The sequence below is a fragment of the Ornithodoros turicata genome, unplaced genomic scaffold (assembly GCF_037126465.1).
Source record: "Ornithodoros turicata isolate Travis unplaced genomic scaffold, ASM3712646v1 Chromosome26, whole genome shotgun sequence".
NCBI classification, from domain to species: domain Eukaryota; kingdom Metazoa; phylum Arthropoda; class Arachnida; order Ixodida; family Argasidae; genus Ornithodoros; species Ornithodoros turicata.
This window is the reverse complement of record NW_026999348.1, coordinates 982,600-1,003,906: the sequence shown is the minus strand read 5'-3', so window position 1 is coordinate 1,003,906 and position 21,307 is coordinate 982,600. Positions and strand designations below refer to the sequence as shown.

The 21,307-nt window shown below is 46.8% G+C and overlaps 1 protein-coding gene across 1 annotated transcript in view; it reads left to right on the top strand.

The window, feature by feature from the left end:
• Window positions 1-11,003, top strand: part of LOC135373608 (uncharacterized) — a 120,521-nt gene extending 109,518 nt beyond the window's left edge. The window contains exons 5-6 of the mRNA XM_064606700.1: window positions 9,951-10,004; window positions 10,867-11,003. Coding sequence (XP_064462770.1) covers window positions 9,951-10,004; window positions 10,867-10,956 — 144 coding nt within the window. The 3' untranslated portion in view covers window positions 10,957-11,003. The remainder of the gene's footprint in view (window positions 1-9,950; window positions 10,005-10,866) is intronic.
• The last annotated feature ends 10,304 nt before the right edge of the window (window positions 11,004-21,307 follow it).

Sequence of the window (21,307 nt, the reverse complement as noted above, 5' to 3'; positions counted from 1 at the left end):
CAGCATAGGATGCTACCAGTATGAAGAGCGTACCGAATTCACTGAAATTCTTGCTAATTGACAGTGACATCCATGAGCTATCCCATCGGAAAAAAAAAATAGCCGAACATCGCGCTTTTCGGAGCACCGGACCATAACACGCTACGAACTTTTGAGCGCAATCGCTGTCAGTCCGACGAAAGGAGGTTCGAAACCCCGCCGAAAGAGTGATAGTAGAAAAAGTGACAGTTCGAAATTGAGAGAGGGAAAGCATGATCCCAGCGAAAGCTGGACGCGGTAAGCTATGCCTGTGTTATGTGTTTGTACTTTGCCGGTGTGACCTGGGCTTTCAACCTCCTTTAGTCGTACTGACAACGATTGCGCTGAAAAATTCGTCGCGCGCCATTTTCTGGGAGCTCCGTAGAGCATGATGTTAGGCTATTTTTTCCGATGTGATAGCTCCTGAATATCTTTGTCAATTATCATTAATTTGAGTAAATTAGATCCTCTCTTCACGTTGGTGTGGTACAAATTTCTGAGTTGAGCTCGCCAATATTTACATAATTAAACTTACGTTTCGCTACATTCACATCAGAAGGTGGCAAAAACCTAGTAAGAACAACTTGAACTAAGAACTTTTTGGAAAATAAAAATCCTGGTGCCTTTAGGGACTCCGAGAAGCTGCGACATCAAGTCAACTGATTGCTGAAAAAGGCAAAGCAGATTTCTTAACTAAAAGCTTTTCTCTCAGCCGAAGTTAATGTCTATGACACATGGCGCAGTGTAAACAACCTTGACAGTATTGGGAAACCGCGTCAAGCTCTCCAACAAATAGTTGTGAATGATAATACCTACCACAAAAATGTTGTGGAATAAGTGTTCCACCTATACATTAGTAAATGTATTTATTCCTAGCTCCAGTCGTGATCTTAACATTAAAGGTGCCTGTAAATACGCACCCGAAGTTGAAAGTGGCTCCATATTTCTCGCTTTAACAGATGATTCAGAAATCTATAGTAGCTTATTGAATACGAAAAACAGCAAAGAACTAGACGCCTATGATATGCAAGTAGCTCCTATCAAGGGAGTACAGGACACAATAGTACTTTAGTTGGTGCACATTTTAATTTATGCATTCATGGGTGACGCGTTTCCCTAAAAGCTTTCAAGTCGCTGACGTTATTGTTATGGCATACAAGAACGGGGATACAGGCTACCTTACTATTGACCGTCCCATATAATCCCTTCCCGTCTTTTAAAGGCACTTGGACGCATTATACATAATTGTATTTCAGCGTATTTTGAAAAAAAAAAAAACGTAATGTTATGTCAAGGCGACAGTTTGAGTTTCGTAGGAATAGTTCGACGGAGCTTGCTCTCTTAAAGCCCCAGGGCAGGTCTTCTCTTCAGAAAGGAAGGAGGATTTGATTTGCTTGGAAATGGGACAGGATGATTAGTGACGAAACTAAAGTAACAAGAAAGTGAGCTTGCTGTTCCAGCGCGCCTTCGGTCGCGCGTCCGGCTTATCATAGTCTGCTCATCTGTCGCGGAATGATGAAGCAGAGTCTTCTCCTCGTCTGGAAAGATAAAAATGTGCCAGCGACGTGCTCGAACGACTGAAAGCATTTCAATTCAGGAAGGGTCTTTCTCCAACATGTGCCCACTGCAAGATGCCTCCTGTCATTATTTCGGATGGAGCTTGTTGTATTTGCCGTAAAGATACAGGCGGGGAGTGGACATGCTTGGAAAATAAAATGAATGAGAAAAAGCGATACTCGATGAGGCACTTGAGCAAAAAAATAAATATTTTAATATGGTGACTCCTAGGACCGTTTAGGGTGTGCCTTTGAGCATTCCCTCTGATGGCTGTAATGAGGCTTGAAGCTAATTTCGATAGGTATGCTATTTCTCACGAATTTTTCTTCTCTCAGAATATCTGTTTCGGACCCTAAAGTATGAGAAGTCGGGGACAGCAAGCACGCGACACAAGCAGCCCGAGTAAAATATGTGCAACGCAGATATGAATTCTTAGGAGTTCTCGAGTTTCTCAACTTCCTTGTCTGCACACGTGCCTTGCTGTCCCATGTTAGAAAATATAGACACCTTTGCGCATTTCTACACTCCAGTTCAACTTCAACCTTCATCACGAACATCAAAAATGTATTCATTTCACGTATGCTTACTTCGACGACGTAGACGTAGGCCGCGCTATTGCGGCCAGTCACTCCACGACACTTGATTTGGTGTGTCTCGCGACGTACGTATCAACAACAACATATATATTCTGATGGTGAAGTGGGGAGGTTTTCCACTCTAGGAGTGGAGCGCTACCCCATAGCTGGGGGTCTAATATGAGTGGTGACAATGATGAGTGATGACGATGATAGATGACGGAAATGATCGGAGCGGCAATGGCAACGGCTGAACCCCGCATCATAATCATATATATGGATATATATCAACCTAGTCTATTTATCTAGGGGATGTTGTGAACGTATACTTTTGGCTGAGTGCCTAGGTTGTGTGTCACTGCTCATTCAGGACCATTACACTGTTGGAAACTGATCTATGCTTCCGTGGATGCAGAACGAACTTTCTACATGTGAGGAGTAAAGTATCAGCCGTGTCGAGGAAGCTCCCCGATCATCATCATAAAATAGAGTTGTTCTTATTTTTCTACATGTGGGTCGTACGACCCACATGTACAACCTGTGTCGGAACCTGCTTTGATACCTAAGTCACACGTGTGCGGTCCTGGTGACAATTATGATTCCAAGCAAGCACACGAGGAATGAATACGTTTTTGTTGCTGACGAAGGTTCAAGCTGAGCTGGAGAGTAGAAACAAGTGAATGTGTCCATGTTTCTCGACATGGTACACAAACTGCGCATGGCGACAAACAAGTTGAGGCATTCACAAAGGGAATTGGCGGGAATAAGACAAGGGGACACATCGCCTCCTTAGCCTTCAACTCTGCGTAGCACATATTTTACTCCTGCTGCTTGTGTCGCGCGCGACCCCGATAGATTGTTTATCAAGGATCCAAAGCGTGTGTGGGTGTTGCAAAAATTGCGGGGAGAAGATAGGAAAGTCCCCACCTTATAAGGAGAACAATGGTAAATGGTTAGGAGGTATCGCCGAACATGTGGTGGAGTGTTGAGTGGTGAAGGGGGTTCTTGATAAATCACTGGTCCTAAACTTCCTCCTCCCTATGGTCGTGCATTTCAAAGACTGTTAAAAATAATGTAGCTAGAAGTGTAATAAATATAATCCGATGAGCAGGTCCTGACTCCTGAACCCTCCTTCTCAAGGCTTGGTGTGTAGAACAAATTCAGTGGTTGGAAGTAGCAGGTTATCCTGAGAACAACATTAGGGATATCTTGAACAGAATTATCAGAGAAGTAAGTGGTGGCAAAGAAAAAGAAGAGAGAGTCCTCAAATGAGGAAGTACATTGGGGTAATTACGTATATGCATAAAGCCTCCCATAGGATTAAGAAAGTAGCAAGCAAGTACAATGATGATGTGGTCTTTTGGAAAAAGCCGGGTTAAGACCACTGATTTGGAAGGTAAACCAGGAGCAGTTACCTGGGTTCTCTATAAATCATGAAAATCGGATTGATTCTAGAGTTGGTGTGGCGTATCCTGTATTGTAGATGTGGCGTTGCGTGGTGAACTACCGGTTGAGGTTCTATGTGAACGTGAAACGGCTCGGCACTTCCTACGTTTGCGAGCTCACACTCCCCGTCACACGCTCCTCAGGAAAATTCGATGCCGCCCTCAAAACGACTTCTATCGAGTAGCGCAGAGGGTACGGCAGACTCTGACAGGCTTCATAGCTAAGGACATTATACCGCCGGAAGGCCCCTGGTCTCTGCCGGTACCGCCGACTTTCGTAAGCCTTCCGAACCTTCTTGAAAGAAGATATCAGGTTCACCCTCAAGTCCTTCGAGCCCATTTTCATGCTCTGGCAGACGAGAAGTTTTCTACGTTTACGGCAGCATATACAGATGGCGCATCCCGAAACAATAAGTCCGCCTCAGCATTCGTTATACCATCCGCAGGCGTACTGCAAGGACGACGCCTTTCACATCCAACCTCCTTAAGAGCTGCGGAACTCTGTCATCCTTTTCTTTCTACAACACATCGCTGATTTTACCCCGCGGGAATGGGCAGTCTTCACAGACTCCAAATCTGCACTTCAAGCTATTGAAAATTCCGGCATACGAGGCCCACCCCTAGTCACAGATGTGTTAATGGCTTACCACACTGTCTACGCAGAAGGCCACAGGCTAGTTCTCCAGTGGGTTCCAGCCCATTGTGGTGCCGTGGGAAATGAGCAGGACGACAGCGCCGCAGAAGCAGCACTCTCGTATCGGAAACGGACCAGTATTGTTCTGCTGAGAGGAAACCGTCGTTCCATTCTGCGACGCTTCGTGACACCCCTGGCTTTCCGCCAATGGACAACCGACATTCTCCCCCATCTATGTTGAGTAGAGTTGATGCAATGCTCGCTTTCCGCATGCCACGAAACACCTCTCGTTAAGATGCTGCATTAATCCACCGAATGCGACTCGATGTGGCGTTTACAGCTCAGTGGCGTTACCGCTTGAGACAAGTTGACTTTCCCACCTGCTGCCACTGCTGTGCTCTAGAGGATCTGGAGCACATTCTTCTCCATTGCCCCCCCTCCCCTACCAACTTTCCCGAACCACACTCTCCGAGTCTCTTCGTCAGCTGGACTCTCGCCCCTTCTCCCTCTCGAAATTGCTTGGTCCCTGGCCCAATCCAGCCCAGCAACGATGAGCGCTCTTTTGACATTTCTGGACACTATCGGACTCCGATCGTTATTGTGACGGGGCTCAGTATTTCATTCCCCACATCCAAACCAGCAATGGGGTAGAGTATCGCCTCTGGCGATTAACCTCCCCACTCTCCTTCTCAAAATAAAGTTGTTGTTGTTGTGTTGTGTATCTAATTCCCTTTAGTTGCTGCGTGAATATATAGGACAAACGTCCCGTTCCACTAATGTTCGGTTAAAGGAACATCAGTATTCGGTTAACAGAGGTTACGGCAACTTGGTTGAACATTAAAATATTGTGAAGGGTGTGTCGCTCATATACATGAGACCAAAATGTTATATAAGAGTGATAAGGTCGGCGCATTATTATATCATGAAGCAATACAGATAAAAATGCTGGGAGCAGGTGCGTGAGTGTGCCTTCAGTGCTGCTAACTGATCCAGTCGAGGAATTTATGAAAGTTGATAACAGGAGGGCCTCTTGATAAGCCCTGTGCTTTCGAAAAGATAAAGGTACTAAGCAGGCTTGAGGGTGTAAAAGGGTAACCTCGTACAAGAGGGCGTTGCTGGATCAACTTATTTAAGAAGCAGGTCTGTCAATAAAAATCTTGTTCGTCAGTCTGTGCTGTGTGTTGCGTTGTCTTTTTGTTTGTTTCCCGGCACAGGAGTTTTTATGGCTTTTGAAGTATGAAAGCATACTGTTGATGTTTCAAACATCATTACTGAATGTTAAAATGAGGTTAACAGAACCACTGTCTAATTTACGGTTGCGGTTTTCGAACTTTGGTGATCTGGCCTGCAAACCTTCCTTATTGCGTCCTCAACTAAATTGGATTGGAATTGACGACTGATGAATGATTGTTGAAGTTGGTTCAAATTTCTGTCCAGATCGCTGTCGCTGGAACAGATGCATCTATAACGAAGTGCCTGGGTATAAGGGATGCAAGTTTAGTGTGCTGCGGGTGGGAACTGTTGAAAGATATGTACTACTGGGAGTCTGTAGGCTTACGACACAGGGGTCGGATTCACAAAAAGCTCGTCCGACGGAATCTGTCGTAATTCCGTCGTACGGGAAAGTTACGACGAAGTGCAGATTCACGAAGGGCGCGCGTCGCAACATCTTCGCAGCCTACGGCGGAATCCTGCAAGAGCTCCCGAGCAGTCTTACGAAGAAAGATGGCGGCGTTATTTGGCAGCGGTGGATTTGGAGACGGCAAACAAAGTCTTCGTAACACGCGCCAACGCATTGCACTGTGCCACAGAACCTTCGAGACCATCACCGAAGTGACATTGAGGCACTTTTTTGCGTGGTAACCTCCAACAAATGCTTCAACTTTGTGCTCCGTAAAATCGGGTTGCAGGGATTTTTCAAGCATCCCCTACACCCCGCTAAGACACCTCCGACACCCCTCCAAATTGTCTGCAAGAAAGGCAAAAGAAGCCATAAAAGCTGCAAAACTGAGTGCCACACACCGCTTACAAAACACCCTCACCCACCCCCACCCCGAGACGAACATACTGGGAATATATTTTCTGTGTCATGGAACACGTTTCGCCTGTGATTGCATGACATCCGTTACGGCTACCGGAAGACCGAGAGCACGTGCCGTAACAAAACATTTGGGGACGAACAACTTCATCTTCTTCTAATGGGACGACTCTTATTGGTGCGATTACAAATTTTCGTCATCGTTACCATAGCGAAAACATAGCCTCGCACTCTTTGGCTGTTTCTCTCCGAGGTGCACATGACAGGAAGCGAGCAACTTCCTCTTCCTCGTCAAAGGGGATACCCTCTCCACTACGATAGCTTTGTGAATCGCGGTTAAGACGCCGCTGTACGCGCGTCGCAGGCTACGACATCTTAGTGCATCTTAGCGTAACTTACGATCGCGTTTGTGAATCCGACCCCAGGTCCGTAGTTAGGACGCCGTCAATTAACTTTGCTTGGACATCCAGGAAGTTAACAGCTAGAGCCGAGTAAGAATGGGTGTATTTGATAGCTGGATGCGCTTGGTTAGAATCGCTAATGAATATATTTAGGACGTTCTCCGAATATGACTGAACCGGGCAGAAAGGGTAGACAAAAAGGAGAGAAAAAGGAAGGGCATAGAGGGGGAAGGTTGAGGATAGAATAAAGCACTACCATACGCACTGCAACACCATCACCTGCCCTCGCCAATCGCACTTTGTGGCTAGCGGCCACTGCCCTCCTGGCTGAAAAAGAATAATAATAAAGTAGTGTAAGTAGAAGGCTCCATAGAACATTTGGCGCAGTCGACAGGATGTGGGTGGAATTTTCCGTAAGACCATCCGGCGACTGCTTTGCTATGGACAGCTACCGGTTGGATGGTGAAGGCCCTGTCGTCTTACCCGAGATTGTCAGCACACAGGAGCGCTTCTAGTATATCGCATCGAAGAGTAAGCGGAGCATCGATGAGATCGTCACGATAGGAAGCATCAAAATTAACATGAGAATGTGCGAGTTCGACGCTCAGATACTGGAAGTTGTACGGCGGGCAACAGGGAGAGGCTCGACAGAAGAAACGACCAATGGACTCCTAATGAGGATGATTTCAATACAACAAGAGCAGTCGCAGCAACAATTAGAGCTGCTCCACAGCACGGCTTCAACCACTGCAAGCCCCAAGCCTAAATTTGAGCTCGTTAAGCCTGATACGTTCGGCGGGTTCTCAACGAGTCCTGAAGCTTGGCTTCTATTTTACGAATACGCCTGCACAAAGAGCAACTGGACAGCGGACGTTGACAAGGTGACCAATCTTCGGTTGTTCCTAACGATAAAGGCGAAAACCTGGCCCGAATTGAACATTTTTGATAAGGGGACGGACACCTGGGAAGAATGGAAAAAAAGCTTTCTGACAGCCTTCCAAGAAAGTGCCGTTGACAATAAAGCTATCTTCTACAAGTACCGATCTGGCACTCCCCTAGGGTGTTTTTACCGAAAAAGGAGGTTGATACAGATGGCGGACAGCAACCTTTCAGAGAGCTCGATGGTCCCTCTGGTCATACATGGGCTACCCCGCGACCTACAGAAGCAGGTGCACACGATCGGACCACCACGGTGACGGAGCTGCTCTCCTGCTTTAAGGAGCTCTGCCTAGACAGACCACTGCCATGGACTAAGTCAGCTGCCCCGACATCTGACAATCCCCAACCGTCGTCGTCCGGCGGCCGGGGAATAACTGGACGTCTCCCGTGGTGGCAACGGAACCAAGTCATAAACATGGTGGATACTGCACACCATTCGTACATGGACGACGTAGAGGGGGCCCACGGCTCAACTGGGTATTCAAAAAAACGAATACACGCGGGTTGGCAGCCTCACCCGGAAAGCCAAAATCAACTGTATACTTAATCAATCAGAACCTTCTTCGCATTACCGTCCTGCTTAACGACAAACCCACAGAGGCGCTTGTGGAAACCGTAGCTAGTACTAGTATCATCAACAAGCAAGTGGTAGGCGAAGTCTCTATTTTGTGTGGGAAGCCCGTGCAAATTAAGGCCTACGACGGCTCAACAAAGCTACTGAGAGAATGGACGACTGCGACTTTCTCCTGTATGACTTTCTCCTGTCCCGTCCCTACATGAAAGCAATGCACTTGGACTTTCACTGGGATGACGAGGTCGTCGTGCATGAATATCAGCCAGCCGTGCACACAGCACTACACCGAGTAAGATAGCCGACGTGTACCGACGATGATGGGACATTGTACCCAGAGCTGAAGTGCCTACACACATGTCCCCCTCCCATCTCCGGTTTCACCGTACCATTCGCACAGCGGGACACAACCATTATCCGCCGGAAGCCCTATCCACTATCGTAGGATAGAAAGGCGTGGTTGAGAAGAGATCTACAGTCCATCGTAGACGCTAACGTCATACGACCGTCCACCTCATTCTCACGTCCACCTCACCACCGTCCACCTCATTCGCCGATCACCATCGCTGCGAAGGAGGACAGGACGTATAGATTATGTACGCTAGTAAGGCGCCTTCGGAAATCCGTCTTCCCAGGACTTAGTCCAAAGTCAGGTTCTTCTCCAGGATGAGTCGAACATGAATGCGTTGGTCACGTAGTTCCACGATGAAGGCTGTGAGAAAGGAACAGGCTTTAAAGTCCCCTTCCGATTCATATTTGCAACGGTCAATAACCGCAGAGAAGCACTGGGCAAGCTCTTCGTGAGTGTCCACTTGCACCACCACAGTTGAAAACCGTGCTTTCGTGACGACGAGTTTCCTGGCAGACATGCGAATGTCAACACAACTGAGCCGACGTGGATTGCCCTGAGACACATTCCACTCAGCTTTTTTGTATTTTTATATTTCACATTCTGTAGCTGGAGCAGACGCTTGTTGTAAAGACAAAGAAGGTCCTTGTTGCACGTGGGACTCCTTGCTTTGCTTTCAGTATGCCTGGTCACTAGAGGAACTTTCGTGAGAGCAGGTTGAGAATGGAGCTTTCGCTCAGGCGTCGAAAATATTTCGGCGTGTTTATTCTTGTACTGATTCGGTCGAACAGTGGTCTTCTTGAAGATGACCTGTGGGGTGCAGGCATCGGTAGCTGAGTCGGTAATGTGTTCGCTTGCTGAGCTCAAGATCGTAAGGTTCAATCCCGGCTGAGGACGCAATGGGGGGCACAATTGCTTCCACCACGGTGTGTCAGAGATTTGCGTCGCAAGACAAATGAACCTCAGGTGGTAAGAATTATCCGCAGTCATATCCTGCCGCACGTGTCGCCATACTGGGCTTACACCCATCTTACTTGTAAATCTACTCCATTTTCCTTTTTAGAGCTGCGGGGTGATGAAACTGCATAACGTAGTCGAAGCCTTGTCGCGATGAGACAGCCAACCATCATCATTACAATGAGCTGTTGTTGTTAAAGAAGAATGCCCTTAGTGTGTGCTACTACAACCAGTATTTTTTCCTCTCTCTTTTAATTATCGGCGGCTCGTGAACTGAGTCGCAACTTCAACCTGCTGCTGCGCCCTCTATACGTATTCTTTATTTCAGGATCTGATGTCGATGGAGATTACTACTGCCCCAACGTCTGATTTCTTTGCATAAAATGTGGACGTATCTAATGTACAATGATATAGTGTGTCTGTCATCCCACAGTAATAATCCAAAGGTAATTGTTTGGTTTTGCAGCACTATGTCAAGAATACGACTATGGATTACGAGAACCTCATACACGCAGTTAAAGTAAGAATTTTGGAATCTGGACACCCTTTTTCTGTGCTGCTAGATGGATGAACGGATTGCTTTTGAGTGGCATCTGCTGTTTGAAGTGTGCTCGTGCATGATATAATGGTCGGCTGTAGGTATCTTAGACTGTAGGACCAGGGGCAAAAAAGGAGCACTAAGGTGACACCCAATTTATATTATTTTATTTTTGCTGTGGCGTCTTCTGCCCCGACGGAAATGGGCTTTCGCGAGAAAATGACGAATTCATGTTACCTGCTGCGAGTGCGTGAGACCTCTGTTTCACGAGTTTGAGTTTTGATGGGAAGTGGTGGGTTAATGGAATAAAGAAGTTGCCATTGTTGGCTTCATAGTTAACGACAACGTCGTGACTGCAGCTGTAAGATCAGATGTTGATAAGGGAAGACGTCAAAGGGGGTGATTCAGATAGATGGCTGAGCGTGCTCATTCTGAGCCTCTTCTTAGCACCGATTGGCTCGAGCTACTGTTCGGAAATACCGAAATCCAGGATCGCGTCTGTTTTTATTGTCCCAAGATTTTTTTTCCCGATCAGTCACGAAATTTGAGAACCCGATGCAAACCCAATGTTTGCACAATCGCGAACCAGAACTGATGAATAATCACCAGCTGTTTAATTTCTCGCCAGGATCGTGTAATCAATAATTCCTCCTAACGTTCCTCACCAGCTGCCTCACAACACACTAATAGCGTACGCTCATTTCCTTGTTTTCGCGATGGCTGTTAAGGGAGTGGAGTCTAAGAGTCTTGAAGTTGATACACATGTAACACTTGCATAAACCGCAACTCACATTAGCCGTTGGAAATTGCAACGAGTTTCTCTACTCCTGGTTTTCTGTTTCAGGATTGCTTCCAAGACAACGACCTTGTCCCGGAAAAACCCGAGATTGCGTTGGCAATGGTTCGATGGTATCGTGCCACATTCTTTCGTTAACATAACATTGGTTTGACTTGTGTTTGCAAATAAAATATTTCATTACATGTACGAGGATGCGACTCCTAAGCTCCCCCCCCCCCCGAAAGACATACAAAGAATGGCGTATTGCACCAGTAACAGCGTCTGCCGACACGCAAACAATGTTCCCGTCGAAATGAGATGTAGTCCAATGAGTAAGAAGCTGAGTGAATAAAACCAGCCTTCTCTCAGTCACGGACACCTCACCAGCTTCAGCTAGAGAGGAATCGTTGTCCCGGTACATCTCTTCCATTACACATGCTATAACGTTGTTCATGAGCAGGGGCACGGCTCGTCCCGCGACGCAAACAAGAAGATTAGCATAATATCAGTCTTTGTTACTTATCTTTTTAGGCGTATCTTCAATTGTAAGTCACCTACTGTGCATTTCAATGGTGTTGGCAGACGAACAATAGAGATGTCTAGAAAGAGCCCTATCTTTTGCTCGTTGGAGACATAACACGAACTACAGGTGGGGCAAGGTCTTCGGACACATTTCGAAAGCACTAGAAGTCGTATGAATTCCTATAATAACTCAATTTGGCACACCGTCGTAGTTTTGTCAGACGTTTCCATACACAGAAGCTGCAAATTATACGATCGACATGTTGCGAGATACGAAGTAGCCGATTAATTATCTATTAATGAATTGATAACTGTTCACACCGTATTTGATTCGGGTACATAACTTGCTTGTTCCCGATATAAAATACAATTATTCGTTTAAGTCTACAATTGCTATTTGCAGAGCCATATTGAGGAGTAAATATGTAGGAGTAATATTCGCCTTCGAGCGATTTTAATACGTAGGACGAACCGCGTGGAATTGCACCCCTCCTTCTGATACTCATTTATACAAGAAAGCTTATTGGTGTCGAGAAGCAGGTTTTTCAGCGATCCAGTGAAGGTCGATTAAAGGAGGTGAGAACTCTGCAGAACTGCAGCTATTCAGTTACCGGTGAAATATCGTTCTTCTATGTTTCGTAATTCTACTTACAAGTTATTGTTCAATACTTATCCTTCGTAACGGATGCAGCCTTAATAAACAAGACGAACTCTTTCCGGATTCGGGCGACTAGAATACAGCCATCCAGATACCTCTGTCCATTCTTACGTGTTTTGTGGAATGGTAGCACGCAATCAGACGCGAACGCGGAGGCAAGCATAATGTCGTCTGCTTTATGTCGGTGAGCATTCTAGAAGCAGCGAGAAGAAATTGCGAACTTACACTGGTCGGTAGGATATGGCTTAAAATGGTTGCACAGAAACTAGGCAATATTCCGTGCAATATTCTTCGGCCCGTCATTTGTATGACACGCCTTGCTTTCTGCGGTGTTGTGTTTAGTACTTGCTCTAAGTGTCAGGTCGTCAAGTACAGTTCACTTTCTTTCTGGCTCTGATGCAGAGCTGTACGCAACGCGTTACAAAGAACGCGTTACTCTAGTTGGTAACTAAATAACGAGTTACTTTCTAAAAAAATGCAACTAATAACGTACTTAGTTAAAAAAAATTGGAAACGCGTCGCTGCAAGTTACTCGTTCTTTTTTCTCTCTCTCTCTCTCTCTCGCTGTCGCCAACCACGACCGCTGGTTGTGGTTTTTCACGCGAACATGGCGGTATGCCATGAGGCTGAAACGCGCGGAAAAATCCACAGTGTTTCGGAACACCCAATGTATTCGTTCGGTTTCTCTTTTCAAGCATTCACTCTGCTCAGGGCCTTTAGTACTTATTCTCTCTGCCCGGTCCCCTACTCGGGAAGTCATGTGAATTACCATGTGGAGGCCGCCTTGTGAATGAACGCCGTCCTGAACATCCCTGTTACGGATCACAGCCTTCAACTCTGCTCTTTTGTGTACGTGTAGGGTGAGAAAGGGGAATGTTTAGTAAAAAAAAGTGGGGAAGGGTTAGACCGGCTTAGGCCGACTTGCTATTCCTAAAAACAAAAAAGAAAAGAAAAAGGAAAGAAAAAGACAAGGGAAAAGGAGATAAACAAAACATGGATCACCTAAAAAAAGGAGGCGATGCTTTTGTATTTCTGCTGTCTGGCATACAAATGTAATGTATAGAAATCTCTTACTTCCAAGTAAGGAGAATGCGTTCCTTTCATTTGTTAGTAGCGGGTAACGTATCTAGTTACTATTTTTTCGAACGGACAACGAATATACTTAGTTCATTTTTTGGGGTAACGTGCACAGCCCTGCTCTGACGGCGACGACGACGACGACGGCACCACCACACTCCGTAGGCAGTTCGTAGGCACTTCGCAAGCGGGCACCAGGGGCATCGGCATTGCATATGGTGCCCGGCGACCTGGCGACGATGTGGTGATTATCGGCCGCTCAATGCTGTCGCCGTAACCGACCGTTACACTTTACCACATCTTCACGACCTCGCCGCAAATCTCCACGGCGACTCACACTTTTCCAAGATAGATCTAATCAAGGCTTACCACCAAATTCCCGTGAAGCCGAGCGACATTCCGAAGACCGCAACAACGGCCCTGTCCGGCCTCTCGGAATATGTTCGAATGCCCTTCGGCCTCCGGAACGTCTCTCAAACGTTTCAGCGATTCATTGATGAGGTCTTTCGTGGTATGTCTTATTGTTTCGCCTACCTCGACGATATTCTCGTGGGCAGTTCAGCTCCTGAGGAACACGCCGAACACCTTCGGCAGTTGTTCCAGGGTCTACGTCAACATGGCATAGCCATCAGTACCGCTAAGTGAGAACTTTGTGTTCCTTCCCTCACTTTCCTCGGCCATCGCATTCACTGTTCTGACATCGCCCCTCTGCGCCAGAAGGTTGACGCCATTGATCACTTTCCCCGCCGTACCACACGGCGGAAATCTCGCCAATTTCTGAGCTTAGTAAATTTTTACTGCCGGTTCATACCGCACAGCGCGCACTCCATCAAACCGCTCTGTCATTTGCTTGATCGTCCTGGCGGTCCGTCGAAAACCAAGCTCCATAAGATAAAGCGAGACATCGCCTACGCCTCACTCTTGGCTCATCTCATCCCAGACTCGTTACTCGCACTCTTCGTGGATGCTTCTTCAGAAGCCGTTGCGGCCGCTCTGCGCCTGAGCCCGCACGATCATTTATACCCGCTGGGTTTCTTTTCTAAACGCCTCAAGTCCGCCGAACACTCTTAACTCAGTACACTTTAGTAAAGGGTAAAAAATCGCATTATCTTTAACTCTATTTTAGGAGTTACAAGTACCCTCTGCAGAGGGTACTTGTAGGGGCCCATGGGCAGTACCTTTTATAAAAGTTACAAGGAAACCCACTAATTAAAGGTTACGGCCTTCAATCCAGCACCTGCTCGTAAAGGTTACGCCAACGTGCTGCTTTTTATACAGGATGTTCATTTTTATTCTCAATAGAGTAGCGCTCATTTGGCAGGTTGGTTATGTGAATTTTTGCTAATTGATCGACCTATAGTTACGAACACATGCCGTCAGGAAATGTTTGTAACTACGGATGGGTTAATTTGCGAAAATTAACATAACCCGCCTGCCAAATGAGCGCTGCTCTGATGCGAATAAAAACAAACACCCTGTACATTGTGCGGACATCGACAGGTATTTACAGAACACACCAAGGTACTAAAATGCACCAACAGAAAAGGAGATCTTGCATATATGTATATTACAAAAACAGAAGTCTATTTAGAGGTCTTGTATCACGCCTGATGTTACGAACACTTGAAAGGCTACACAAGAAAGCTACACAGGCACAAGAGCGATTCTGATGTGAGGAGAAGCCATGGTCGTTTTAACCAAAAATATGTGGAAAGAAAAACTATCGTCTAAGTGAGAAGCAATGCATAAAAGTGCGAGGAAGCCAACGAGTGAGAACAATTGAACTATTTTTGCTAAGCATGTTCAGCTTAGCAAAAATAGTTCAATTAACACAACGAAAGTTCACAACGACACAACGATTGACACAACGATAGTTCAATTCACACAACGAAACGGAGCAAAAAATATTTATCCCTCCTTTGCGTTGCAAAAGGCGATACAACATTACATAAAACGCACACAACCTTGGGAAACATGAGTGTAGAGTAACGCAGGAGACACTGCAGCGTGGGAGGCGCTCTGGGACCAGTTTGTGAAGTACTCCATTTCGCTGGTGACGGCATGTGAACGTGCATGTGGGATCCTGGGAACAAAAGTTTGGGCATCGAGAGCAACATTACGGAACCATTCAATACGTTATTTCTTCATATACTGCTTTCTGATGAGCCCTCCCCAGCCTCTCCCGAAAAACTTCCTGGGATGAAGACAATAGCAGGTAGCCAATAAATAACCTCGAGCACTACATAGAATTTTATGGAACACCTTTCAAGCAGGGAAGCGCCACCACAAATGGAAAAAGATCACATATTTTTCTCTATCAATGTGTCGTGTGGCGCATGAATCACAAGACGCGGCCTTTTTTACAGCAACTAATTCTGCTCCATCTGCAAAACATGATACTTAGCATTATACCTAGCAGCAAGTACGTACGAAATGTGATCTGACCGTTACATACATGAAATCGGAGGCTAGCAATAAGACAACACTCGTTGTCGCTGCGCCATCAAACCACTAATTATCATCATCAATATGGTAAAACTTGTTGCGTTGTGTACCTCTATTTGGAACAATGCAGAGTCTTCCATCTGCATTTAGCAGCAACGTGGACGAAATAATGTTTTGCTGAATTACATCCGTAGAAAGCACAAGATACACTGAGAGAACATCATAAATGCGGGAAGGCATTCGTTCCGCGACTGAGTCTTAGAACATCGTAAGAATATAACAAGTAGGAAGCTGCGAATTATAGATATCGATGAATATATCCGCAGTCTCGCAAAATGCACGCTGGTGTATTGACTTGGCGACCAAGTAAGACCCGAAAAGTAGCAAGCGTAAGTGGCGTTCATATGCAGGACCGCAGAACGCTTGCGATAATCACAACAAACATGCGCTAACATCTCTTGCTATCAAAAGAATGCACGTACATAGCATAAAATGTACACTTACCCAGTGAATGTGTTGAACCAGAGCTTCAGGTGGATGATGTTCGTTTTCGGTTATGTATTCTTGCAATCTTCGCACTCACTACACTTCCCTCAGAACACCGAAAATATCCTTTGTTGGTAGCGACATCTCGCATTCCCCGTTGTTCCTGACGGCGCTATGATGAACGCGATGACATTGACGATGATAACAGATTGCACCTGTCAACGGACGCATGTTGAGGCGTTCGGAGTTTCAAGGAAACCGCTCTCAGTGTGGCTGACCAGGATCGGCTACGCAGCGACATAGAAACTGTCGGAAATGCGGAAATCTTGGTGGTTGCGGCATTGGAATGGTTTTCCACCCTGTAGAAAGAAACATGCTAACAGTATGCCAGACTGCAAACTTACAATCCATGTTGATACAGCAGTGATAATATGTAGTCGACACAGATGACGCTGAAACAGATATAAAAATAAAAGCGTGCACGTAGATTCGCAACTGTAGTCGCGAGTGTGGGCTGAAACGCGGCATTATGCTGCAAAACAGAAGAAAAACAAATGACAAGAACCTAACAAAGAAATAGTCGTTGGAAATCTTGCTTAGAAGTTACAGTGTCGGAGTAAAGGGTACATTTATAGGTTACAACAAGCTGTTTTTGTTTTTTTTCCGAGATGTCACTTCTATTCGTGTTGTAAAGACATGACTTTGGTCGCTTTTTAACCTCTAAATATACGTTACAGTGTGTAACCTATAATAAATCTCGAAATCTACGTCTACATAGACGTTCATGTTTCTAAAAGTTACAATAAAAGGTACGGGTTTAAGAGTGAAGCACGGTAACAGCCCTTTCGGATGCGATCTGTTGGCGGTGTACCTGGCTATCAAACATTTCCGTCACCTTTTCGAATGACGCCAGTTCATCGTTTACACTGTCCACAACCTCTATTACCTACGCACTCACGTCTGCCTCTGTTTTCTCACTCGCCTCGAGAAATCTCTCACCTCGCCAACATCGCCGAATTTACGACCGACATCAGGCACATTCCCGGTAACGCTAATGTCGTTGCGGACGCTCTCTCTCTCGAGCTCACATTGCGGGCAGGACCCACAATCTATCCCCAAACATCGACTGCAAGCGAACGACCCCGACATTCGTCCCATTTTTCAGACGTCCACAAGCTTCCCTATGCCGGAACCTCGAGCCTCTTGTTATGCGACACCTCTGCGGCAAAGCCGCGTCCTCTTGTCCCCTGTGACTTCCGTCGCCACATTTTCAACCGCTACCACTCCCTTCATCACCCCGGCATCAAGTTCACGCAGTACCTCATCGGCTCCCACTTCGTGTGGCCGTCCATGAATCGTGACATCCGCCACTGGGATCGGAATTGCTTGGCCTGCCAGCGTTCCAAGATCCAGCTCCACACGACATCCCTTCGTTACCATTTCCCACCCCTAATGCCCGCTTCCGTCATGTCCACTTGGATCTGGTTGGACTTCCTACGTCTGCCGGCCACGCTGACCTCTTCACCTGTACTGACAGTTACACCCGGTGGCAAGAAGCAGTCCCTATCAAGGATATCGCGGCTAGACAACCGCTCTGGCATTCCTGTTCTCCTGGGTGCCGCGTTTTGGAACTCGCGACGGCAATTCATGTCCCCCCTCTTCGCTGACGTCTGCAGATTCCCTTGGTGCTCGTCATCACTTCACCACGGCCTACACCCAAGCGCGAACGGACTCGTTGAGCGGTTCCATCGCACGCTGAAGACCGCCTTGCGCGCCACTGAGGACCCATTGGGTAGAGCGCTCTTCTCAGCATCCTTGCAACCTCCAAGGTAAATTGTGGCGTTGTACCATCCACCCTCGTCTTCGGGTACGCCCTGCGCAACCCAGGGTAGTTCTTTGACGCCGCGACTCTAGACCAGGCCGCGCCGGACCCTCTTCACTTAACCACACGTCCCCAAGAACAGGCGCCTGAGTTTCGCTTACCAACTCCACGCATTCATCTTCTTGTCAAATTACTCGTGCACCCAGACCTACACAGAACAACCACCCAGAACAACACCGCCACACCATGTCTTCTTCGCCAGGACGCCATCCGCCGACTATTCCAGCCTCCCTACGACGGCCCCTTCCTGGTACACTCACGGCAAGACAAGACACTTACCCTAAAATTTCCGGATCGCCTTGGGATCGTGTCCATCGACCGCGTCAAGCCGGCGTTCCTCGACACTTCCGCAGCACCGACCTCTCGGCGTCTGTCTCCTCGCCTTCACTCCTGCAAGCTGCCCTACCGCTCGGGGATGCGTTCATTGGGTTCCAGACTCTCCGCAAGTTCGCACCTTCCCCGCTTGCTACCTATCCGGAATGCGCGGTGACGACCCCGCCTTTTCACAAACGTGCCGACTTCCGCCACGTCTTCCTGCCCTACCTTCGTCAACCTCCGATCTGTGGAAGGGGGGGCTTGTACCGGCACCTGCTGACGGCGACGAACCCTTCCTCTGCTTTGCTCGTGCTGACGGTTGGTGGCGGTAGTTCGTTCAGTTCAAATCCGGCCCTCACGCAGTAAAAGATATCATTGCACCCGTCTCGCAGTATTGTCGTGACCTGACTTTACGATACCTCTATTCATCGTTGCGTCATTTGAAGAATTGTAAACACTCAATCACACGCCAACATGGAGGTACATATACCGTCGTGTGCTCTCGGTTTCCAGGCAACACATCGTGCGCTACCGCTCTTAGAAAAATGGGCTAGTAAAAAGGTAGTAACGACTGCGGTTACTACCCTCGTAGTGCGTTACTAGTTGGTCACTAGCTGAGTACTAGCTAAGAGTTGTGGAAAGCAGTAAATACTGCCGTTACTAGCCAGAAAGTTTTGCTTACTAGCTGTTACTTGATCGATACTTATGTTTGCTACATGTTATTTTATGCCGGTTAATTTGTGATGGAGGCGATATTATCCGAGTTAAACGGTAATTTGATTTAAAAACACATGTGTCAGTAGAGTAGCATTTTATTCAATACGGGAGGAGACTTACGGCAGCGTATTATTTGCTCCTGAGACAACCGTATGCGCGCATCCACACCCAAGAAGTCGCTTCGCGGCTGGTGGCGACTTCGTAATCTCAGAAGATGCGGGGCATTATACATTATATCAGTATCTGTTGTCAAGCAAATGGCAATCTCAGCCTTGTCAGCAGTGTCTTGGAATGCGCGGCCCGTAAAACGGTCGTCGGGGCAGCATCGCTTGCGGTGTTGTTTCCGGGAAGATTTTTCTAAAGATCTCGGCCTTTTGGCTAAGATCAAAGTGATCAAGTGATAACACGGTCCGCCCCCGGGTGGGGCGTGTCCTTGGAATGCGCGGCCCGTAAAACGGTCGTCGGGGCAGCATCGCTTGCGGTGTTGTTTCCGGGAAGATTTTTTCTAAAGATCTCGCCTTTTGGCTAAGATCAAAGTGATCAAGTGATAACACGGTCCGCCCCCGGGTGGCCGTGTCTTGGAATGCGCGGCCCGTAAAACGGTCGTCGGGGCAGCATCGCTTGCGGTGTTGTTTCCGGGAAGATTTTTCTAAAGATCTCGGCCTTTTGGCTAAGATCAAAGTGATCAAGTGATAACACGGTCCGCCCCCGGGTGGGGCGTGTCTTGGAATGCGCGGCCCGTAAAACGGTCGTCGGGGCAGCATCGCTTGCGGTGTTGTTTCCGGGAAGATTTTTTCTAAAGATCTCGGCCTTTTGGCTAAGATCAAAGTGATCAAGTGATAACACGGTCCGCCCCCGGGTGGGCCGTGTCTTGGAATGCGCGGCCCGTAAAACGGTCGTCGGGGCAGCATCGCTTGCGGTGTTGTTTCCGGGAAGATTTTTTCTAAAGATCTCGGCCTTTTGGCTAAGATCAAAGTGATCAAGTGATAACACGGTCCGCCCCCGGGTGGGGCGTGTCTTGGAATGCGCGGCCCGTAAAACGGTCGTCGGGGCAACATCGCTTGCGGTGTTGTTTCCGGGAAGATTTTTTCTAAAGATCTGCTAGGAAGAGCTGTCCTTTTTCGTTCACACCCATGCTTTGCGAATATGAGTTTGTGTAGGCGCTGTATCCCCCGAGTACACCCCCCCTCCCACACACACACAACCACAGCCAGAGGTGACAGATCTTCGTATGTTTTTACTACTTCTATATACAAGTTGTGAAATATATTGGCGCTGAAAAAAACTTTAGCATTCTCTTTTTCCGAAATTATACGCAAGCCATGTGTGCTTTTTTCTTTCTTTTTTCCCTGTGTACACTTTGTAATTTTCACTAAGTGAAGGTCGCGCTTTTACTAGCCAAAGGCAGTGCTATCAGCTAAGACCTACTGCTGAAGGCAGTGCTCTTTACTAGCCTCTTCAATTAGTAAAGGTTCCTACTGCCACTTTTACTACCTACGGTTACTAAGATCTTAGTGGCTGGTGTGACAAGTAAGTGTTTAGTTTTTAGTTAGTAAGCGCACCGACCTTATTTTTAAGAGTGTAGTATACGTCTAAAAGATGCCTAGATGTCTATTAGACGTCTAACAAAGTAGCTCTGTTGCTCCGAATGCGTCCCCTAGCCCAGCTAACGTTACGTTAAAATACGGCTATTAGCCGGATAACTATAGCATCGATTTAGACCTTTTTTATACCAAATGTCTGAGATAAGACAACACTTATCTATCCACTGAGCCGTCATATAGACATGTATTAGCCATGATGTCTAAAATTATATATAATTTATACTTAATTTTGAAACTAGTGGTCCATGTATTGGTTGATCCAGGTATATGCCCCTCACGTGCACATGCAGGTATGTGTGGTTCATGCACAGTATGCCTATACAATTCAAAGAGACACCGGGGATGTTGGTACAAGATGTATTTCTATTAATATACAGCGTAAACATTGACTAGAGTCGCAAACATGCGGACAAGTTACCAGACAGCGTGAGCACTTCCCCTGTTTGCACAATGCCAAAGCAGCAAATCGCAGTACTTTTATCACTGTTAGCTGCAAGCAATGCCTCTGTTTTCGGGACCGTGCACTGATCTTGATTGCTCCAAAGGCAACAAGTACTTTACACACGTGGGCAGCAGGAAGGAACGTTTCCAAGATCCACTGAAAATAGAAACAATGTATATGATAAAACTATAAACGCCTGTATGTAAAAATGTTGGATGCAGCTTGTTTACTGAAGAACTGAAATTTATGCATATTTTTTATTCAGGCACTATGCAAGTGTCAAGTATTTCCCTATCCACATGTCGGATCATATTTTGCTTGTGGAGAACTCATTTGACTCCCGACTGACAATTCGAAGG